This window comes from Lagopus muta, chromosome 5 (assembly GCF_023343835.1).
Source record: "Lagopus muta isolate bLagMut1 chromosome 5, bLagMut1 primary, whole genome shotgun sequence".
Taxonomy (NCBI): Eukaryota; Metazoa; Chordata; class Aves; order Galliformes; family Phasianidae; genus Lagopus; species Lagopus muta.
In genome coordinates, this window is record NC_064437.1 from 34,398,183 (window position 1) to 34,419,285 (window position 21,103).

At 43.6% G+C, this 21,103-nt stretch overlaps 1 protein-coding gene across 4 annotated transcripts in view; it reads left to right on the top strand.

Annotated features, from left to right (window-relative positions):
* The first annotated feature begins 1,795 nt into the window (after nucleotides 1–1,795).
* Nucleotides 1,796–21,103, top strand: part of TSPAN14 (tetraspanin 14) — a 37,924-nt gene continuing 18,616 nt past the window's right edge. Inside the window, exons 1-2 of one of the 4 annotated variants that reach the window (XM_048944692.1) lie at nucleotides 1,796–1,981; nucleotides 17,663–17,760. In XM_048944692.1, the coding sequence (XP_048800649.1) occupies nucleotides 17,680–17,760 (81 nt within the window). In that variant the 5' untranslated portion in view covers nucleotides 1,796–1,981; nucleotides 17,663–17,679. Of the gene's footprint in view, nucleotides 2,116–2,263; nucleotides 2,728–13,392; nucleotides 13,413–17,662; nucleotides 17,761–21,103 lie in introns of those variants that run through there. The other 3 variants (XM_048944690.1, XM_048944691.1, XM_048944693.1) reach the window with 3 other exon arrangements.

Sequence of the window (21,103 nt, forward strand, 5' to 3'; positions counted from 1 at the left end):
ACTGCCTTGGCTGTGGACTTTACCAAAAACATGGCTCAGCGCTCAGCAAAAGGTGACTGGAGTAGCTTCTGAGATGAGGAAGGGATCTCTTCTAGCTGTGATAATCTACTGACCTCTCTTATCTACTCCTCCTCATTTAGATCGCCCCTAAGATACAAGTGATCTTTCTTCAAGCATCATCTTTCAGCTTTACCAATCAATTCAATTTTATTCTGCTTCCTAAGAATCCTAAGCCACTATCATGCAATGATCTATAGGTGCATCTGCAGAATTAGAGATGTCTTTATCCACTCCCAGATGGGAGCCCTGAAGCGTGATCTATCTGAGGGCCAGGACAGCTGAGCCTAGCCAAGGCTCTCCAAGTGCTCAGCCTTTCCTGCCTTTGGCTTAAGCCAGCAGTCACAGTATTGGCACCTAAGGCATTCACAAATGCAATCTGTTGCATTTGTAAGAATTCAGGCTTTGAAGTCAGGAATAAAACATTCACATTAACATTTCTTTGAATAACTGCACGCAGGGGGTAAGAAGAAATCCCATTGAAGGGATGTGCAGAGGGCCTGCCCGCTCACGTTTCAGACGGAGCTCTGTGTCTATCCTTATTAACTCCAGCACAGTACCAGATCTTGGCCTTGACCTAGAAGGCCACATGAGAGAAGCATCAAACTTAAGCAGTGTATTTGTACAAATTTGTACAAACTTTCCTTTCATCCTTTAGCTGAATTGCTGCCATCTCCATGCGGAATGCTTGCTGCTGATCTGGAGGAATAAGGCAGTCCCAAACTCTAGGCCCTGAAGCACGCAAAGAAGTGCAGAGAATACAAGGGCTGTAGTAATGCCTCTGGACTTGAACTCTTTTCCCTCGCCTTTCTGCACGTCAGTGTGTTTCTCTAGTTTGTGAGGTGCTGAGGAAGACAGCAAAGGTGGCATAGACCTTTTCTTGTGCCAAGAGTGATCTTAAAGCACGGAGAACAGCAGAAGTGTGTGGAAGAGCTAAGCTTGAAACTGGGGTACAAAGAGCTGCTGCAGAGGAAAGCCTTTGTTTCCCATCCCCGTCCTCAGCTTTCCGGCTGTTGTTCAGCACATGCCCTCCCTCACATCCAGCTGACTTCCTGAAGCCCTTTCACAAAGCAGGCCTTAGTGTTTTTCATCTGTGCAGGAGTGATATGGAGACCAAAAGTGCCTTTCTCTCAGAATTTGGGAGGACAGGATGGAAAATGCAGACGGGACAGGAAAAGCTGAGATAAGCAGCTGTGGTGCCTGAAGAGGGCTGCACTGGAGGACCGGCACGCGAAGCCAGGGGGTGACTGCCTCAGCTGTAAGCTCCCACTTGCTCACAACATAAGTTGAAAACCACGAGGCAGCCACTTAATACTCAGTTCTGAGGGTCTCACCTGGGGCCCTGGGATACTTGGAGGCTCAAAGTACAATTTAGAATTTTATTTATTCATTTTTTCCTTCATCTTGGGGTATTCTAGGAAATGCTCAGGTTATGCCTTCGAGGTTACCTCGGAATTGCTCTGTGCTCATTCTCATCAAGGAAGTCGGAGGGGTGTTGGAGGAAGCGAGGTTGCTGAGCTCAGCTACCTGCCCTGTTAGCTGCCACCAGCGACCTGAACCGTTCCTCTGCAGGGTGTGAGTACAGTTATCTCATCCGCAAAACCCGTCTAAAGCAGTAACGACAGCAGTCAAGCTGAGCACGGGCTTCCACCAGCTGATCCACGCAGCAGGGCTGCGAAGCTGCCGCTCCCCACGTTGGGGTGGGGCTGCTGGAACTCACCGCTCCACCCAGCCCCGAGGGCACCCCGGCAGCATAGGGACAGCTGGAGGGATCAGGGATCTCAGGGTGGGAGGAGAGCGTTGCTGCTGCGCGTCTCCTTTGTGTGCAGCGGCTGCGTGCCCGGGCGCGAGGCGTGGCCTGGCGGTGCATTTCCGCGCTGCTCGGCACCCGGCAGCTCGTGGGGCGAGTCGGAGCTTTGTGAGGGTACGGGTGGGTGTTGGGGGTGGTTTGGTTGTACTCATGGACTAGCCGAGACGGTGAAAGGACTCCGGAGCGTGCTGAACGTCGCCTCGTTGTCCTTGTAACTTAGCGAAACTTGGCGAGCAGCTGCCGCCCGGGTGAGTCCGAGCCCCGACTGGGGCAGCGCCGCGTCCCGTGGTTGCCGCCCTCTCTCGGTTTTCCTTTAGAATTCCGGCATTTTGTGCCTTGGGAGCGCCAGTGCGCGGCTCCCCCGCCTCCGGGAGCGGGCAGCCATTTCCCCGGGCGTGCGCAGGGCGGGGGGGGGTTCAGGAGCGCCCGAGGTGCGGAGCGCTGCTTTGTCCTTGCCGTGCCGCCGGGTTCCTTCGGGGCGCCGCGCGGGGCTGTCGGTGCGGGCGGGGCGCCGGGAGCCGGCAGAGCTTCGCAGGTGGGCACGGGGCCCGGGTTGGCCCGGGGCCGAGTGCCTCAAGGTCACTGCTGCCGTGTCCTGACCGTCCCAGTGCGAGAGAACCGGCGTAGAGCATTTACCTGCCTTTTTAGGGAGAACTGGCTGGGTGCTATGCAGAAAGCAAAACCTACGCTGTTCTATCTGCTTCGCTTCCTTGCCGACCTTTCTTCTCTGTGTGTGCATCGAGCTACAGCTGTGCACTTTCAGAGTGTCTGCGTGTAGCTAAGTGTGTAGCCAAGTGCACCTAGTGCTCTTTTTATTCATAGCTTCATTTGGAACCTTTCTGAATCATAATTTGAACAGTGTAAGTATATACGTTATTTCTGTTGGGTTTTACTTCTTCAGTGGGTGGTGGGGAGGATATTTTAAAGTACTTGGATAGTGATAGTACAAGGGGGAAGGGTCTTAAACTGAGCCAGGGGAGGTTTAGGTGAGATCTTAGGAAGTTTTTCACCCACAGGGTGGTGAGGCACTGGAACAGGTTGCCCAAGGATGCTGTGGATGCCCCATCCCTGGAGGCATTCAAGGCCAGGCTGGATGTGGCTCTGGGCAGCCTGGTCTGCTGGTTGGTGACACTGCACACAGCAGGGGAGTTGAAGCTGGATGTTCATTGTGGTCCTTTTCAACCCAGGCCATTCTATGATTTGGCAGTATCTGATTTTTCCAGTGTTGTTTTTTGTTTTGGTTTGGCTTTTGGTTTCCTCTTTTCCTCAAAGGTCATAACACTTGTGACCCCTTGGACAACGCACAAGCCTTTGGAGGATGGAAAGATATGCCCTGTATCTTGTTGATAAGTGCTCAGTGGGGTGATGTGCTCCCCTCACTGATGGAGGAAAGATAAACGTGACTTCCTGAGCAACTTTATGCTAACGTGTATGTGTGAGACTGTAGGTAATTGAGGTAGCGGTGGTTATTTGAGATAGCAGCACTCTCTGCTCCATAGAGATTTTGTGTGGAAGGGTGGTCAGGTATGAATTCTGGGCTATGGATTGGTATGAAATAGAAATGAACTACTGGGGAAAGCTGTTTTGCAGCTTTTGTGCATTTCTTAAACCAATTCGGTCACCTGTGTTTTTGGAATGGGACTCTTTATCCACCAGCCGTTGACACAGGAAGAGAGTGCTTGGGGGTAAGGAGCTGAACACCTGAATATGAACATGGTGAAATTGCCTATCCTTAGAAAACTTCTATGATCAAAATTACACTACCACTAAAACAGTGGACTTCAGAAATGACATCCCAAAAGTTTAGAAATGCATCTGCTGGAAAACTATGTGTATGTTCATTACGTGGCTGGTTTGGTTTTTTTGGTTTTTTTTTTTTTGTTGTTGTTGTTTTTTCTTGTTTTAGTCAATGGTTTCACTCTTGGGTTGGCAAGGCCTCACTAAAGGATAGGATCTAAAAATAAATCAAAGTCACTGAAAGCTGATATTCTTTGTCTAGTTGGTGTTCTTTTCATCTTTACTCAGTGTGAACTGATGCAATTTGGTTCCTCTGTGTTCAATTGTTATCTCCACTCTCCTCATCGAGTAAGGAGACTAAATCAGAAGAAGCCTCAATTCTTATCTTTGGGCATTAGTACAAGTTTTACTTGACATTTAGTGCCTGTGAAATAATTTATCTTGTGCTGCTTTCCTGTTTCAAACCTCTTTCCTTTCCTCCCTGACCCCTTAGAAGAAAATAATATCAAAAAAATCTTTTGTGAGTGCTGTGTTAGGAGCAGCGTAGCTGCCAGATATGTTCTTGCTTAACTGAACTACATTATGCTCTGAGCTACATTTTGCCAGATTTAGGTATGATGTGTGTGATGGTTGTGAATTCTCTCTCTCTAGCCCTGAAATTCAGCCAGGTGAGGGCACTTGCTTGGTGTTGTAGTTTTAGCTCTTTACTCTTAGATTATAGAATTATTGACACAGTGTGCTGTGAGCTTTTCATGTCTGAATGCAAGCATGTAGGTAGTCTTTGAAGTTAGCCTGCAACTAACTTCTTCCAGTGAGTAACTGAGGAATGTGCTTTTTGATCCTGTTCAGCATCTCGTGTCTTGAGGCTGACCTTGATTTTTCTCTGAAGGTAGTTAGATTTGGTTTATTAAGTTGTGCTGTGTGGCTGTAAGTCAGCTGCTACCAGTAAATGGGTGTAGTGCTGACAGACTTGTGAGAAGAGTAATAGTGTTAACTGGACAAGTTTCTCATTGTGTTTTAGGCGTGGTTTGAGCAGTGCTGAACATGAGTAAATGGTGTGCTTGCTCACTATTAGAAATTCCATTCAAGTGTGTATGGGGGAAGTGGAGTTCACAGAGCTATTGTCAAAGCTGCTTTTACAGATCCTCACTCTAAGTGATTTCTCAGCTTTTGCACACACGCACACACACACACAAATGCACTTGAATGGTGTATGGCAAAATGTGGGCTTCAGGAACAAGAAAAGAGATGCTTATGCCTATTTTACATGTGATCGAAGAATGTTTTTAGTTGCAGGCTTTTTGTGCCATGCTGCCTCGCACTGTGGCTTCCTGGGTCAAAACTTCCCAGTTCTGGTAAAAGGGGCCTCTGTACTTCAGCATTCGTGGCATATTTTAAAAGTTGCTAACAGGCTGTAATTCACAAAATCCATGAATATACTGTGACTGTCGTGTCCCTTGCCTGAAATAAGGAAGTAAACACCCAAACAAGGATTTTCTTTAGTTTGGGGGTAGTTATTGCAGAAAGTTGCTGTGGGAACAGCAGCTAAAGGAATCCAAAGCAGGCGTCTTCCTTGCCAGTGTTACAAGCCCTAAAGCCTCGGGCTCTTCTAGAGATGTGTTGTTAGCTTGTTTGAGGGGTCTGATGCAACCTTCCAGCCTCTAGTTCTGGATCAGCATCTTTCTCCTTGGCCTTTTGACTTGTGCTAAGCCGAAAGCTTCCAGTAAGGAAAAGGTGAAGAACCATGTCAGATATCTTGAGAGTGAAGCCAATCAAGGTTTGTGATGTATGGGTTATAGTTTGATAATTGGAGCCTCATAAAATTACTGAAATCTGATTTTCCCCTCAGGAAATGAAGGTGGGGGGGAGGAAAAAAAAAACAAACAAACAAACAAAAAAAAAACAAAAAAACCAAAAAACTAAAGCATTCTGGCTTCTCACAGCTTCATTTTGAAACAGTTTTAATTGAATGTGATTGTAGGTCTTGTACTTTAATTATTTTGCTTTGTAAGTGAGCTTCTCTGTATGCCTGAACAAAACCTGTCTTCAGTATGGCCAGTGAGCTGAAAAATTGTTGTTAATTCCGCTGGTTTAAGTGTGACACAGCGCAAGGTTTAACTTGTAGAAAGTAGTGATGCTCAAAAGTTGTCAGGATGAGGGATGCTGCTGTTTGCAGCTGAAACCACTTGGTTGGAATGGCCAGGCTCCTTCTGGCCTTGCTTACTTGTCTGGCCCAACTCTAGGAAATGAAGCCCGTCTTTGAGGGAGCAGAGCTGTTGTTCTGCCCAACTGTTCACCCTTCTGTTCTCGTACGATGCAGAGAGCTTAGAGCGATGGAAAATAAAACAGGCTGAGTATGTGAGGAAATGCATCCAAACTTGGGCTGCTTTGCAGGATAGTTAGTATTCCTATGTGGTTCAAATGATGCCTCAGCACCTGTCGGTAAGGAGGCACCAGCACTTGCTTTTACTTTAGTGTTTCCTGTCTCTTGTCCTTTTGGGGAGCAAGAGAACAGTAGTTTCTCTTTCCTTGCACTGAGTCTTATATATGATGGCTGAATTTCCGCTCTTACTCAGAGAGTCTGCTTACATATTTTTCTTCCTGAGAACTGTTTCTGCGTCATTGTCTTTACTAAGTCCATACGAAAGCTAAAAGAAAGCTTGATGGCAGTCTTTGTTGTTAATCTGAATCTGAACGTCAAAGAGAAGGGTGTATGTAATACGTGTAGATGTTGTTGAGCATTGTCCTGGTTTTGACAGCAGCTGTATGCCCTCTGTCAGGCACTTCTGACAAGCTGAGCAAGTGGTCTTCCCTCTGAAGACTTGTACTGAAGCTCAAGGGAGCTTGGTCTCTTCCTTTGGCCCTAATATGCTCACGCATTTTCTGAGCATGCTGGTGAGCTTTTGGCTCGCTTTTGTGGGTTAATTTTTTTCTTCTTTTTTTTGGCTTAATTGTTTCGGACAGCTTAGTAGTGTACCAAGCCTACTGTGTTTCTGTGGCCCCAAGTCACTTTCCAGTCATCTTTTCACTGTTTTAAAGGCTTATGTTCTGTAGCTCAAAGACTAAATGTTTGATATCTCTTTCTCTCTGGGAAGATGCAGCTGCAGGAAGCAGGGTGGGGTACGGTGTGCAGAGGCAGCTGAATGCTGTGTGTATCAGTATTTCTGGAAGTCTTTTGTTCTGCTTAGCAGGAGCTGTCTGCTCTTGCTTTGGGTTATAAAACTGATGCTGCTGCATAAATTTTGACATCTGGGAACCTCTGGAATAGAGGATAAATAGAGTAGCCTGAAGTAACTTGCTTCTGAAGGGAGACATCAGAGATGCAAGCAACCAAAATGCAACATGAAGCAAGATTCTGAATGTTGGGATATGGAGCTGATTCTCTTGATACTCTTTTCCTCTCAATCGTTTGTTATTAAATGGTGTTAGTGTTATATGAGAAGGGAATGCAGGGATTGGAAACTGTATTTAATAAAGGATTAAAAAAAAAAAAAAAGCTTTCTTTCCTGCTTATTGTTAATCTAGTAAGTTCGTGGCCAGCCTGGAGAGGAAGAAGGTTCACTTAAAAAGTTAGGTGACTTGAAACAAATGGATAGGGAGTTGGTGAGGTGACCCTCAGAAGACAGTGAGGTGACTTTGCAAAATGTACAGCACATTGAGATGGTGTAGGGTGTTTTGACAGCGTGGTCATAACAGTGATTAATTCTGCAGAGCAGGAGGGAATTCAGCTGTAAGATTTGCCCATCTGAGATGAATGGGCAGGGAAGATATCTTTGAGCTCTGGTTTGTTTGCTTTTTTCCCCCCCTCTGGGCTCTGCTGCTTGTGTAACCAATGATACTGTCAGCATGTTAAGATGGCAGTTTCCTGTGTTACAGTTTTTTTTTCTTTCTTCAGAGGTATTTATTTTCTCCTCTGATTAAAGGTGCAGATGGGACTGTTTCTGTCCCACCTCAGTGCCTGTGGATTCTGCTGGGTGCCTTTGCTGTCTGCTGCTGCAGAGACCAATGTCTTTGTGTGCAGCATTGCTGCCTGTCCTGCACTGCTGTGATTTGCTGCACTGTGTTGTTGTTGATGCGCCCTGCACGAGGTGGACAGCTTGTTTTTCTCCTTTATCTTGGGGAGGATGTGAGCCTTCCAGTGAAACAACGGAGGGTTTCTCATCACAAAATCACAGAATCACAAAATCACAGAATTGTAGGGGTTGGAAGGGACCTCCAGAGATCATCGAGTCCAACCCCCCTGCCAAAGCAGGTTCCCTACACCAGGTCGCACAGATAGGCATCCAGGCAGGTCTTGAACATCTCCAGAGAAGGAGACTCCCAACTTCCCGTGCTGGCTACCAGGGGAAGGACTGGAGCGTTTCTAGCCCTGCCTGAGCAGCCTAGAGCAACTTGTTTCTTTCTCCATGCTTCGTGGTAGTGTGGGCAGGGTGCTGTGCAAACCTACCCGCTGCATCTCCTGTAGCCTCGTCTGTTTTCACCTCTTTAGGCCCAGACATGTAGTCTCCTGAAGAGTTGGTAGCAGGTGGGTGTGGGAGATGTTTGGTGAATGCTCTTCTGTCACTTCTCGAATGTTTTCCAGTGTTGTGTGTTGGAGGTTTACGTGTTACTCCTTTTTCTGAAAATCAAACAAGTGCTTTTTTTTTTCTTCTTTTTTTTTTTTTTTTTGACCAGGAAGTCAGTTGGTAGGAAGCTTGGTTGTCATACTGCAGCTGAGCTGTCTGTGCAGCCACAAAGAACTGTTTTCTCCTGTAGCCTATGAGCCCACAGTTGGTCTGGCCAGCACGTAAAGTGAGGTGCTCCTGGGCGTGAGACAGGGCAGCAGCAGAGGGCAGGCTTTGCATGAGGTGTCCAAACCCAATAAGGGTTTTAAAATGTTTTTTAACCACCCCCATAAGTTGAATTTTGTGTGTGTGTGTGTGGGGGTATGTTTTAGGAGTGTTCTGGGCTGCATTAAAAAAGGGGTGGCCAGCAGGGAGAGGGAGGTGCTTGTCCCCCTCTACTAAGCTCTTGTGAGAGCAGTTGCATAATTAATTATTATGCAATAAATAATTATGCATAATTAATTAATTTGGGACTAGGAGTTCTGTCCCATTGCTGTTAATGTTATAGTGACTGGGTGTGTGTCTGCTCTCAGGAGAGGCATAGAAAGCTGCTGAGAAGTTCTGGGCAGCTGCTTGTTCTAACAGGCTTTGCTCCCTGAAGTGAATCAACTGGTGGTGAGGATGACTGACACATTTCTGTTGGATGATATCTGAATCTTCTGTGAAGGAAAAAGGCAAATATAGCTTGTGGTTTGCGTCTATACTAAATAAGTTACTACATGTAGGTAACCTTCTAATTAGGTGAAACTGTAATAGAGACTTTTCATAGTCATGTAAAATTAATCCCTTGGAAATGTTTGGATTAAGGAGCCATTCATTGAACTGCAGTAAGTATATAGTGTTGACTTTATTTTTCCTAGTGTAGTCAGTCTGATTTTTAATTTGCAGGAATGTCTTATTCTGTAGTGCTTTAGAAGGTAAGATATAAGGGCTTTATGTCTTGTGTTCTTGCTGTGAGCTGTTCTCAAATACTTACACAGAGCCTAACATCTTCCCTTTTCTACAGTTTTTCACTTGTTCTTGTCTATGTTCTGACTTTTTGACTCAGTTTACTCATGACATTTCTTTCTCTTTCTGCAGTCAGCTACTTGGAGCAGATTATTCCTAAACTAGGTCAGAGGTATTTTTTCAGTTGGTGTCCTTTCTCAAATTGCTGCTATATGTCAGAGCAGGTTTCCCTGTTCATGTAATATTTTAGTGAACCTGATGTCAGCAAAGTAAGAGTAGCATAAACTAGATAAAATTCAGTGCATATTGAGTTGTAACTCTCCTCAGTGTCAGTAGTTAAAAGTTACTTGCGAAGTGCTATGGAAGTAATGCCTCTTATTCCTCGTAGAATCATTAAGATTGGAGAAGACCACTAAGATAATCTAGTCCAGGTGTGTCTCACCTGCAGCCTGGGCCAGTCTCAGTGCAGCCCATGCCATCATGGTGATGGCTCGGCATCCATGACTCAGCAACAGGCAAACCATCACTGTGTCATGGGCTGGAGCCAGGGGAAGGGGAGGGTACAGTGCACTGCAAACTGCGTATCTCGGGTGTTCAATTAGAAATGGACAGATGTGTACTCTTTGTCAAGACAAATACTGTAACTGTGCTTAATTTGTGAGGAAACTGTCAGTTCTTAAAGATGGCAAATGATATCTTTTCCAACTGTAAAAACATGCTGCCAAATCAGATGCGCGTTAGGAAATGGTTTGTAAAGACAAGATAGACCTGAAAAAATGGTTGGCATCTCAATGGAATCTTTTGTGAAAAGAAAGTTAGAACTCAAGTGGACTCTGTTATGGAAGTGTGTTGCATAGTTGCAAATCTGATTGCAAAAAAAAAAAAAAAAAAGGGCATTTCCTCATGGTGAGTTTACTAGCAGTGTTTGGAAAGCATGGCAGATGTAATGTGTCCTGATTTAAAAACATAGAACAAAAATCCAGAAAACCAGCTCCCACTGCTAATTTCAAACGTTGTGCTTTGACAATAGTTGAAAATAGTGACACTACAGATAAGGCTCAACTTGCCATTTTCACTAGAAATGTTGATAATAAATATCATGTCACTGAAGAAATAGCTACTTTGGTGCTGATGAAGGGCACAGCTAAATCTCTTGATTTATGTGAAGCAGTGAAAATGACTTAAAAGTGATTTTCTTCAACCCTTGTCAACATATCTGGTGTGGCTACTGAAGGCACCCCAGCAAACTAGCTCAAGTTATGGAAAATAACTTCATGTGCTGTGATGTGTTGACTAAGCGCAGTCCTGTGAACAGTAAAATATATGCAGCGTTGCTTTCCATTTTGATAAAGGAATTTGAGAATTCAGGATTTCCAGGTAGATCAGCCATTTTCTTTGGCATATTCACGACTCCATTTTCAGTTGACTTAATTACCTGCACATCTTCTAATGGAACGTATGGAGTTGTAGTAAGACATTCAACTGAAAGAAAAAATTGGTCATGTTTCTTCATTAGTCTTTTATAAGATCTGTCTTCCTGTGATCATTGTCAACCGTCAGCCCATCACCACCATGTTCTTAAGTGCCACATCTGCATCTTCCTTGAAAGCTTCTGGGGACAGTGACCACCACTTCCATGGGCAGCCTGTTGAATGCAATTTTTTCCTGTGGAAATTACACTAGCTGCTAAGAGCTCAGTAGTGCTATTTTAGAGAGCTAGTTCTCAGCTACAAAACACCATTTTGCAGTGTAGTCTCCACTGCCAGTTATGCATTTTCACCAGCACTGAACCAAAGCCTACGTGCTACGGTCATTGAAATCTGCACCAGTGCAGGTACCCTACTGAAATGCACCACTCACTGTGCTGACATCCACTGTTTGGTCTCCATAGCTGTTTAGCAAGTGTTGGGGGTGTTTCTTTCCTGTGTGGAGGAATTTGTTTTGACACCTTTCCTTCCTATGCGCTTCCATGTGTAACACCGTTTTGGCAGGCTGCCCCTCTGCTGCTGTGGAATACAGGAGGGGAGTACTATTTCCAAAGGCAGAGTAGAAGGTGGCAGTAACCTCCCTTACTCTGCTCTCACCCATCTTTTGATGCAGGCCAGGATGCTTCCTAGCTGCAAGTGTGTGCTGCTGGCTTACATTATGTTTCCACCCACCAGAGTCTCAAGTCTTTCTCTGCAGGGCTGCTCTCAGTGATTTCTCCCAGTCTGTACATGTACCTGGGATGGCCTTGACCCAAGTGCAATGCTTTGTGCTTGGCTTTGTTGAACTTAACAACTTCTTGTAGACCCACTTCTCGAGTCTGTCCAGGGCCCTTTGGGAGGCATTTCTTTCTTCTATGATGCACCACTCAGCTTACTGTCATCTGCAAACTTGCTGAGAGTACACTCAATCATATTGTGTATGTCATTGGTAAAGATGTTAAAGAGCACAGGTCTCAAGGTGGAACCCCTGGAGGATATAATTTGTGACCAGCCTCAGTTTGGAGGTAAGGCTGTGGTGCATGACCACATGGAAAGCTTTGCACAAGTCCAGGTAGATGGCATGACTTGCCTTTACTTTGTCTGCTGAAACTTTTACTCTATCATACAATGCCACCAGTTTGATCAGCAGACTGTGCCTGCTCTAAGGATTGTCTTATAGAGTTTGTGTTGGAGCAAATTGTGCTACTAACATTCTTCAAATAAGGAGGGCTTTGAATCTTCAGCATGGTACAGAAATATGAGCCCTAAAGGGTAATGTGTTAAGAAATCTCTCTGGCTTCAGTCATGTTTTCCGTGAATTTCAGAGGGCTGTTACCAGCCATTATTTCTTTAGCAAGATAGGGATAACGTGTTCACAGTGTCAGTCTTGCATCTGGAATCTTTCAGATTTAAACAATGAAAGCAACCATTTTGTTGAATAATGTTCACATTTCCCCTAACAATGAGCTGACATTATTCTGCTCCTCTGGATTGCAGTTGAAGTAAAAGCACTGTACCCTTATTTCTTGAAGAGAAACTTCTGTTTCTTTAGGGACCTCTGTAAGAGTCCCTGGGATAGAAAATGACAAAAATGAAGATAACACATTATTGTAGATCCTCCTGAATCTTGAGAAGTATTACTGTCTCCAGTTTTGGGAACAGATTTGTTATAAGAGCTGGAAGTCCCATCAGTTCTTCTTCTTGTCATCCAGATTCAGTCCTTATATGTGAAGAGTTGATGCCCGATGCCTGGATATTGTACTGAATGTTATGACTGTTGTCATCTTATCTCTGCAGTGTGGAAAGAGCAGTCTAAATGTGCCTTTTTGTGCCTTCTGAAACGAGAACTAAGAACATCTGAGCTGGAGCTAAGAAAATCCAGGTCAGGAATGTGTGAAATAGAAAGACAGACACAAAAGAAACAAACAGAGAACCCTAAACACTATTGTTTGAGCTCCTCCAAAAGAATGATGTTTTTTTAATTTCTAGTGACAGCATTTCAAATCAGTCAGCTCATGTTTTTGGTATGGAGTTGATGTTGATAGCAGAGTGGCATTGAGTAGGCAGGTGCAAAAAAAAGCAGTAGGCCCCAGTGCATCTCTTATTGTATTGCCAAGTTCTCCTCACTCCTCTGTGCTCTGTTCTTGTGTCTCTGTTCATTTGCTTCACCATCTTCACATGGGCTCAATGCTTTGTATTGATGATTGATACGGGGAACAGCCTCTGGCTTACTGATTTTTTTTGGGGGGGGGGGCTTAGTTCTGCCCCCGTCCCCTTGCTTTGTCCTTTTCAGCATGTTAACGTTCTGTCTACAATGCTGGTGTAGGCAGACATCACAGTGTAACCACATTTCCTTGAGCACCCTGGGGAAGCTGGCACAGCTTCTGGCCTCCCAGCCTTGCCCTCGTGCCACTACATGGTTGCATCCACTGCTGCCATTAGCGTGCCTCTGGCAAGATGGATTGGGAGACTTAATGCTGCTTTCTTAGCGTGTTTCACAACAGATTACAGCATTTATTTGAGTATTTGCTTAATGGTTCAGTGTATGATTGTTGCCATATGCTGATGAATGGTTGTGGATTTTAGGAGGGGACAGGGCAAGACGATTGGACTTAATGCAGTGGCAACGCTGGCATGATCTGTGAAATATGAGCATGGCCTCAGTCCTCTCAGTAAAGCCAGTGCTGCTTGATGTTCGTAGGTTTGCAGGCTTGGATTCAGAGACGTGTGTTCCCGTTGTTCCAGTTCTAAATTGACATCTGATCTTTGAGGATTTCCTTGCATATCCAGGTATGATTCATGAATCATGGCTGTTTTCACAAGAGTTAATCAGTAGTCTGAGTATCACTGCTGTTGCGTTTGGAAGGTAAAAGTGAAATCGGTAGGTGTGGAAACGCTTTTGAAATGGCAGCAGCCTCTTGAACAACATGTTTTCCTCATGAAATCTCTAAACAGTGTTATAATTTCTACCCAAGCAACTGTGCTCTGTTTAATTTTCAGAAATTGGTTTTGTTGTGAGTGGGTGATGACTGTCAGCTGAGATGACATGACTTGCTTTGTAAGAAATACAGTAGAGAAAGTTACTAATCAGTGCTGCCTACATGCTACTATGGGCTTCCAAGTGATTTGTAGTACTAACTCTAGTTGCATAGCCTGTGATGTGAATTGCGTGAAGTACTGACAAAGCAGATCTTTGGGCTGATATCAGATGCTTCCTATGTTAGGAAACAAGGCTGCTGTTAGTATAAACATGAGGAAGGTGGCTGTGCAGCTTTGAGTGGGCTGCCTGCTCTGTTTGTTTGTAGGATTGTGGGAAAAAACAGCCAAATATATCTACGCTTCAGATTATGTACGTCAGAATGTGAATCCAGCTTCAGTACTGACTGTACTGCTCCACGTGGCACTTGGTGGTCCATTGAGAGGAACCAAAAGGATGGCAGTGGGGATAAACAAAGGCAGTAGTCAAATATGCTCTGTATAGACAGGAATTTCAGAAAGTAGCGTTTGTCTCAGCAGCCCTGTGCTGTTGCAGGACAGCTGCTTGCAATGAAGAACCGGTGCTGGTAGTACTGCCCTCCTGCCATTTGCAAGCTGTAAAACACTTCACTTTTTCATTCTGCAGCAGTCCTGTGGAAATATTGGCTGGGTCATCCTGCCAGCTGTATGGGGAAGTGAGGAGAAATTTTTGGTTAAGCTGTTGGTTAAAATGATGACTTATGATGACTTACCATGCTTATCAGTAAGGACACTTCTGATGCTGTTGTTAGAACTACTTTCTTTGAAGTTGAAATTTGAATAATTGCTGAGCCTTTGAATGCCTGATGTCAGAAAGGGCAACCCAACAAAAAGCAGGACTTCAGACTCTGTGTTTTGATTCCTGGAATTGTTTGCTTTCCTTTCTGCCTCAGACTGTATTTTTGAGGTCTGTCTAGCAAATCCCAGCTTTCATGATGTGTGTGAGACACTTTGGTAGCTGAATGCCACCTGCAGCCACCTCTTGTAATTGCAAAAGCAAAAGCAACATATTTTAATTGTACTACGTGCAGCTTGAAGTTGCAGATTCTGTCTCTTGCAAGATTCTCATTTTCATAGGGGAGGGAAGACAAACAGCAGTGGAGGCCTTGGTATGCCTGTGACAGATCAACTTGTTTGTTCTGGCAGTTGTTGTCTTGCTGTAGTCCAGCCATGCATGGTGCAGCATATTGAGATACTGACTGCTGTTTCCTAGGTTCTTTTCCCTCCCTTCCCCAGACCCAGCACGCTTGCTGACTTGGACAGCTGCATGAACCTTGGTTGTTGAAATGTAAATTGCCACTTGGAGCTAGAGACTTAGCTGTATGCACTTTAAATGAGTTCAAGCTGGGAAAATGAAACGTTTGTTCCTTCTTTAGCTGCAGGTTTAGAATAGCATGTCAGTAAATTGGTATTCAGACCTATTTACTTCACTTTGTTTGTAACTGTAAGATTCCTAAATGTGGTCTGTAAAACTGGGTGGGTTGAAAATGTCAGTTAGTAAAGCTGAAGCAGGGCATGAGGAAGCAGAACCGTCTGCGTCTTGGGAGCACATATTGCAAAACTCAGCTTACGTGAATGCCTGGATTACTTCTGAAGAAGTGGTTGCCAGTGGCTGCCCATACTGCAGTGAAGTACAGCTTCCATTGTTAAAATGGAAAGGTTGTGCATACTTGGTGTGACCTGGTGTTGGTGTGAGCATTGAAACTAGTTATAAGGTGAACTTCAGAAGGCACAACTTGTGTTCAGTATTTGGTTAAAACTAAATGAGGTTAAAGTTCTGTGCCATGGAAATACCCAGCTCAGGTGTTAGTGATGAATTTCCAGACTCTAGCATGATAAATTTTGCTATTTTTCTTTCTATAAGAATGCACAACAGCTCCTTTAATCTTTCTGCTGAGTCTGTTGTTTCCCCGAAACCAGTTCATGGTGTGCAGTCAGTGTCTCTTCAGGAGCTGCTGAAGGGAGAAATGTTTCCATTTTGACTTAAATTCACTCCATTTCTTGTGCAATTTTCTCAGTTTCTCCTAGTAGCTTTCAAGCAAGCTTTCTGGTTAATAGGCTTCATCAAGTAGTCCTTTACGTAATGGTATCAGAACATGGTGATAACAAAACGCCCTTCCTCTTCTGTGTTTGTGCCTCTGATATCTTACTAAGTGTAGCAAAACTGATAGCAGGCTTTTGAAGGTGTGGCTGTTAACTGTCCTGAAGAATTTTTGGAGTCTCTGGGTGTGATAGCATGTGGAACATAGGCATCTGTTTCCTCGCATCCTCCACCACTGATACGATGAGAGGGCTGACTGATGCTGTGCATACAGCATTGATTTAGGGAAGAGGTAGGAATTGGAATTCAGTGGTATCAGTTTGATCTTACGGAAAGGTGAAAGATACTGATACAGAAGCTCTATGGCTTTCTCAAGACAGAACTATTGTCATAAACATAGAATTTAAGTCTGTGGATATCTCATACCTGAAATGTGGCACATGCTGGCTGTGTGTGCTCTCATTCTATCTGGTGAGCTCGTTGGATGCACTGTCCTCACCGACCAGCACTGTGGCACCTCTGCTCAGTGCAGCTCTGGTAGCAGTGTACATCATCTGCTTTTTTTGACCAATGGCATTTAGCATAAAATCGTTACTAAATGTCACCAAGGTCTGATAATTCCTTTTTTTTGTACGTGCCATTCATATTAGCTTGGAAGCAATGGAAATTTTAAGTATTTAAATAATACTTGGTGCACCAAGTCATATGGCTTTCCTATGTTTTTCCATCCTTTACTAAAACTATGGAGTATTCTATTATGTAAGTGCTCTCTTTGGATTTTCTGCAGTGTTTCTGCATTTCTGTGAACTATCTGCATTTGGTTAGGCTGCAAATCAGTTTGCTCATTGGAACTGGTGAGGGCGTGCATGTGTCTGGACCTTGGAGGGGCGCAGTCTGCTCAGGGGGAGCCAAGCTGGCACAGGGAGACCTCTAGAAGGAAAACTGAAACCTACTTGAGATTTCTGTCTGAAATCTCTTGGGTTGAGAATGTCTGTCTGTAGTTCTGTCCTTTCTTTTTTCAGTCGAGTTTTTATACGCTCAACTGCAGATTGCCGTCTAAATGAAGTATATTTCCCTTCTCATAGCTATAGCTAACCTGTGAATGCCAACATCGTCCTTGAAATCTGTTTCTTAGGAGGTGTTGGGAAAATTCCCTAATTGCTTCTCTTGCAAGCACTTCCCAAACATCTTATTGGAAGAAAACAGTGCGTGGAGGACTGAAATCTGAAGCTGCTGCTTGCTGTCTGTCGTAGGCAGTACTTGCTATGTAGTCTATGCAGCTATGCCTCTGAAACTTGGGTGGGTGGCTACATGCTTTGTCTTGACAGCTTTAGCTTTCACATTAAGAGCTTGCCCTACGTTTTTCTGTACGTGGCCTGTCTGCAGAGGTGGGTTACTTACAGTGCTCTGAAAAGCCTCAGTTCTCTGAAGTGTTTGCTATTCAACCTTATCTCTCCAGTGTATATTAGGAAGCACGAAAGCAGAACTCTGGAGCACATGTTGCTTTTACTCTTAAAAATAAATCCTCTTACAGTGTGCTGTTTTGCTAAAGAAACATTAAAGTACTGAGAAGTCTGAGTGCCTGTTGCATTTAGCAGTATAGGCACTTGGAACATCGTGCTTGCTGGGGTGTTGGTGTGTGTTTAGATTTCTGCACAAGTCCACATAGCTGTCCATGTAAATGTAAGGGCTTTGAGAGAGTGACAAGGTTGATGAATGTGAAGCTGCTGATGCAGATATTAGGCTGGTTGTTTAGCCAGTTTCCTTTTTGGATGCTTCTTCCTGTTGCCACATTAGCGTGCTTAAAAAGATAAGGTTATTAAGCAACAAATACTCAGAAGGTTTGAGGGAAGCACAAGTTTCTAAGTTTCTAAACAGTGTATGGTACAGGTTGCCATAGTTTGTTCTTAACAGAGTAGAAGAGCAGGAAGCAGAATCTTTTATTCTTAACTATCTTTCACTGTTTATTTCTTCTTCTCTGCAGACGCCGTGTGATAGAAGATGCACTATTACCGATATTCTAATGCAGAAGTCAGCTGTTGGTACAAATATCTGCTCTTCAGCTACAACATTGTCTTCTGGGTAAGTACAGAGTGTAGAAATAGGAATAGTTTGGGAGAGCTTCATTTTATTGAACTTCCTCCTCATTTGTTTGAGAGTGGACTGCCATCATTAATAGAAACCAGGAATATGATCTGTAGTGTATGTCCTGTAAGTGCATCCCATAAACAGGATTAATTACTCTAGAAAAAGATTTAGATACTAGCTCCACAACTTTCTCTTCCTTGCCCCTTCCTCCTATCCTACCTTGTGAGTGAAGGTAAATGAGTGAAACAGATAATTTATTTTTTCAGCGCAAAAGGGAAAGAGCTGCTTTAAGGTTTTGTTGAAAGAAAATAGTTTCAGCTGTTGGTGATGACATCTTTGAATGATGGAGAGCACTAAACGCTGGTTGTGTGAGGGGAAATGTTAGATTTGCCTTTAAGTGCACTGAACTGGTGTGTTAGGCTGCTTCTCTTTTAAATTAGGCGTCTTCACATATATCCTTTCAGATAGTCTTTGATCTTAGTGTTAGAGCAGTGCTGCAATATGTGCAGCATGTTGAAGATTTGCCCTGTCCCTGGAGGTGTTCGAGGCCAGGTTGGATGGGGCCCTGGGCAGCCTGGTCTGGTATTAAATGTGGAGGTTGGTGCCCCTGCGTGTGGCAGAGGGGTTGGAGATTCCTGATCCTTGAGGTCCCTTCCAAACCTGGCCATCCTGTGATTCTGTGATAATTGGAGCACGAATGTTTCAACAGCTGGTGTTACGCTGTAGTTTTGCTAAGAATTACAGTGTAGTCAAGGTCTTGAAGGCTTTGCTCCATGGGCAACAAAATTGCCTATGAATGTCTTGAAATAGTTAGGGACTTCAAAGTAGGCATATGTTTACTTGCCTTAATTTGAAGAGAGTGCAGTGTCAGGTGTGGATTCAAGTGATTATGTTGATCAAGATGACTGAAGTACCTAAACTACCTCTGGAAAGATGGTTATTCAAAGATGAATGCATAGCATTGCATTGGAAATAATTAATATGGAGGTGAAGGCAAAGGTACTGATCAGTTGAAGCTGAAAATTCTTCCCAGAACTTACAGGTCAAAAAGAGGAGTACACATTCATGGAAAGGTGTAGGTAGTTATGATGAAGAGCAGATGCATTAACTTGATGGCGCAACGCTAGAATCTTGGGTTTATGTTGTGATTCAGAGTTGAAATGCATGCGTGGTATGGGTGGCTTCTTTGAAATAGTTCAGGGTTGGTTTTTTTTTCTTTCCAAAGTCAGAAGGGTTAGATAGTAATAATGAAAGAATAGCATGTTGTTGAAACAGCTTGTGCAAGTTGAAAGTACAAGTTGATTTTCTTGATCCTGACTGTTAGACTGTGAAGACTGTGTTCTTTTTGTTCATTGTTGCTATTCATTAAACCAACTCATCTTCTTAGATTGTAAAGTTTAAGGTCCAGGTAATTATAACCTAAATTTGTATTCAGCCGAAATAAATATAAGTCTGAACATTATCTGCAAACTGCAGGATCTTGTTGGTGTTTGTGAATAATGACTTGGTATTTTGCTTGATTAACTCACATAAAGTTCTGATAAACTGGATTAGCATTCCTGTGTCTTTTGGCCGCTTTTGCAGTGTACAGGATAGAGAATAATCTCTTTGGAAAATGCATGAGTGATGGGCAAAATTAAGTTTAGAGAGAATGATAGAAAAATGTAGTTTTGAGGGATCTTATGGAAATTATCTGGCTTAATCTTCTGTTCAAAGCAAGATGCTTTGTGTAGTGGACCAAAGCTAGGAGGCTTGTGAGCTGCTTTTCTGCTGTCCTCAGCCAGCCTGAAATTGTTATAGAGCTCAGGAAAACAGAGACAGAAATGTCTGGATGTTGTTAAATACTACAGAGTTGTTTGCTGCTGTCACTACCTCCTGCTTACTAGTGCACTGTTTTAGCCTGATTCTGTAGCTTTAAGCAGTAGGGACTTGTGTGTCTAACAGGGCAGAAAGAGGGTGTATGTTTGTGCAGATGTGTTTTTCCAAGGGAGGTTAATTGCCACAATATTGCTGTACAACCAGAGTATGTTGAACATCAGTGGTATTTTCTCCCTCCCCTAGCATTTATGAGTTGCCATTTAAAATGGTTACTGTTGCCATGCATCATAACTCAGGTCCTTGGGTGCCTCTGTACTTGTTTTTTCCTCTTCTCTGTAGTACAGCTCCTATGATGGTGTAATGGGATGTAGTGTGGTAAGGAGTTGTATTTGGCTGTATTCTTCATAGCTCAGATTTTCAGGGAAAGCATTACTGAGTGGACGCTCCAAAGCAGATAGCATGGGGTGTGTGTGAGAAATGAACAGAATTTCTTCTTTTTGTTACTTGTGAGGGTTAGGCGCTAGATGTCTTCCTTTCTAGTGAATGCCTCACAAAGTACTGCTTGTTAGGTAAGCAGCTTATGCAAAACAGTTTTGTATCTTGGGAAGACTATTAATAACTTGGTTTATGCTTTTCCATGATGATTTGTTTTTTCCCCTCTATTTTCTTTTAATTCCTTGAATAGTTGTTACTTCTCATATAACCACATGTCTTCATTATAATCTTTTGAAGTTATTGATGAAGGTCCAAAATTTTTTCTTTGCCATTAGACTTTTGGAAATATTGATGTAAACTTGAAATACAACTTTGCAGGTTTCGGTTGAGTTTTTTGACTGAGAGCTGGTTTTCTGATTAAGTATTAATAGTCATGGTAGCTCACTCGGTAAATGGTCTGAGGCTTCTGCTGAGAAGTTACCATGTTGATGTGGTATAATTACAACTCTTTTGGTAAAGCAGCTTTGGTTGTAGAACAGGATATGTAAAAAAGTTGAGTAGGAGGATAGGTGCTCCTGTAAGCAAATGAGTGACTTTTAGCTGGCATAGTGGTTCCAAAGTCTGTGATATATCAAGCTGGTTGAAATGGCTAGTGTAATATTTCTTCAATTGAACAAATCAGTGCTGTGTATAACAAAGTAAAAAAAGATAGATTCCTTGGAAACTGGGGGTGCTATAAAACCAGAAGGGAGAGGTAATTTTGTCTTCAAAAATCAGCATTTAAGGAGGCATTGGTATTCTGATTTACATTCCCTAGTTGCAGGACAAATCTGCTTGCTGGAATCAGAGATGTGAATACTCCAACAGCAGGGCTGTTAAGTGATGTGTAAGCAGCACTGCTTACATGCATGAGGTGCAGAGCTGTGCCCAGAAGCCCTGCTGAATCCATTGAGCTGTGACTGAAAGAGATGGTTCTGCTGCTTCTCCTCTGCCAGACAGTTAATGCCTTCTTTCAGGTCTCTCACAACTGTCTGTGCAAGAAAATGAGTTTGGAAATCGATCTCAGCTAAATGTAGCTCTTTGC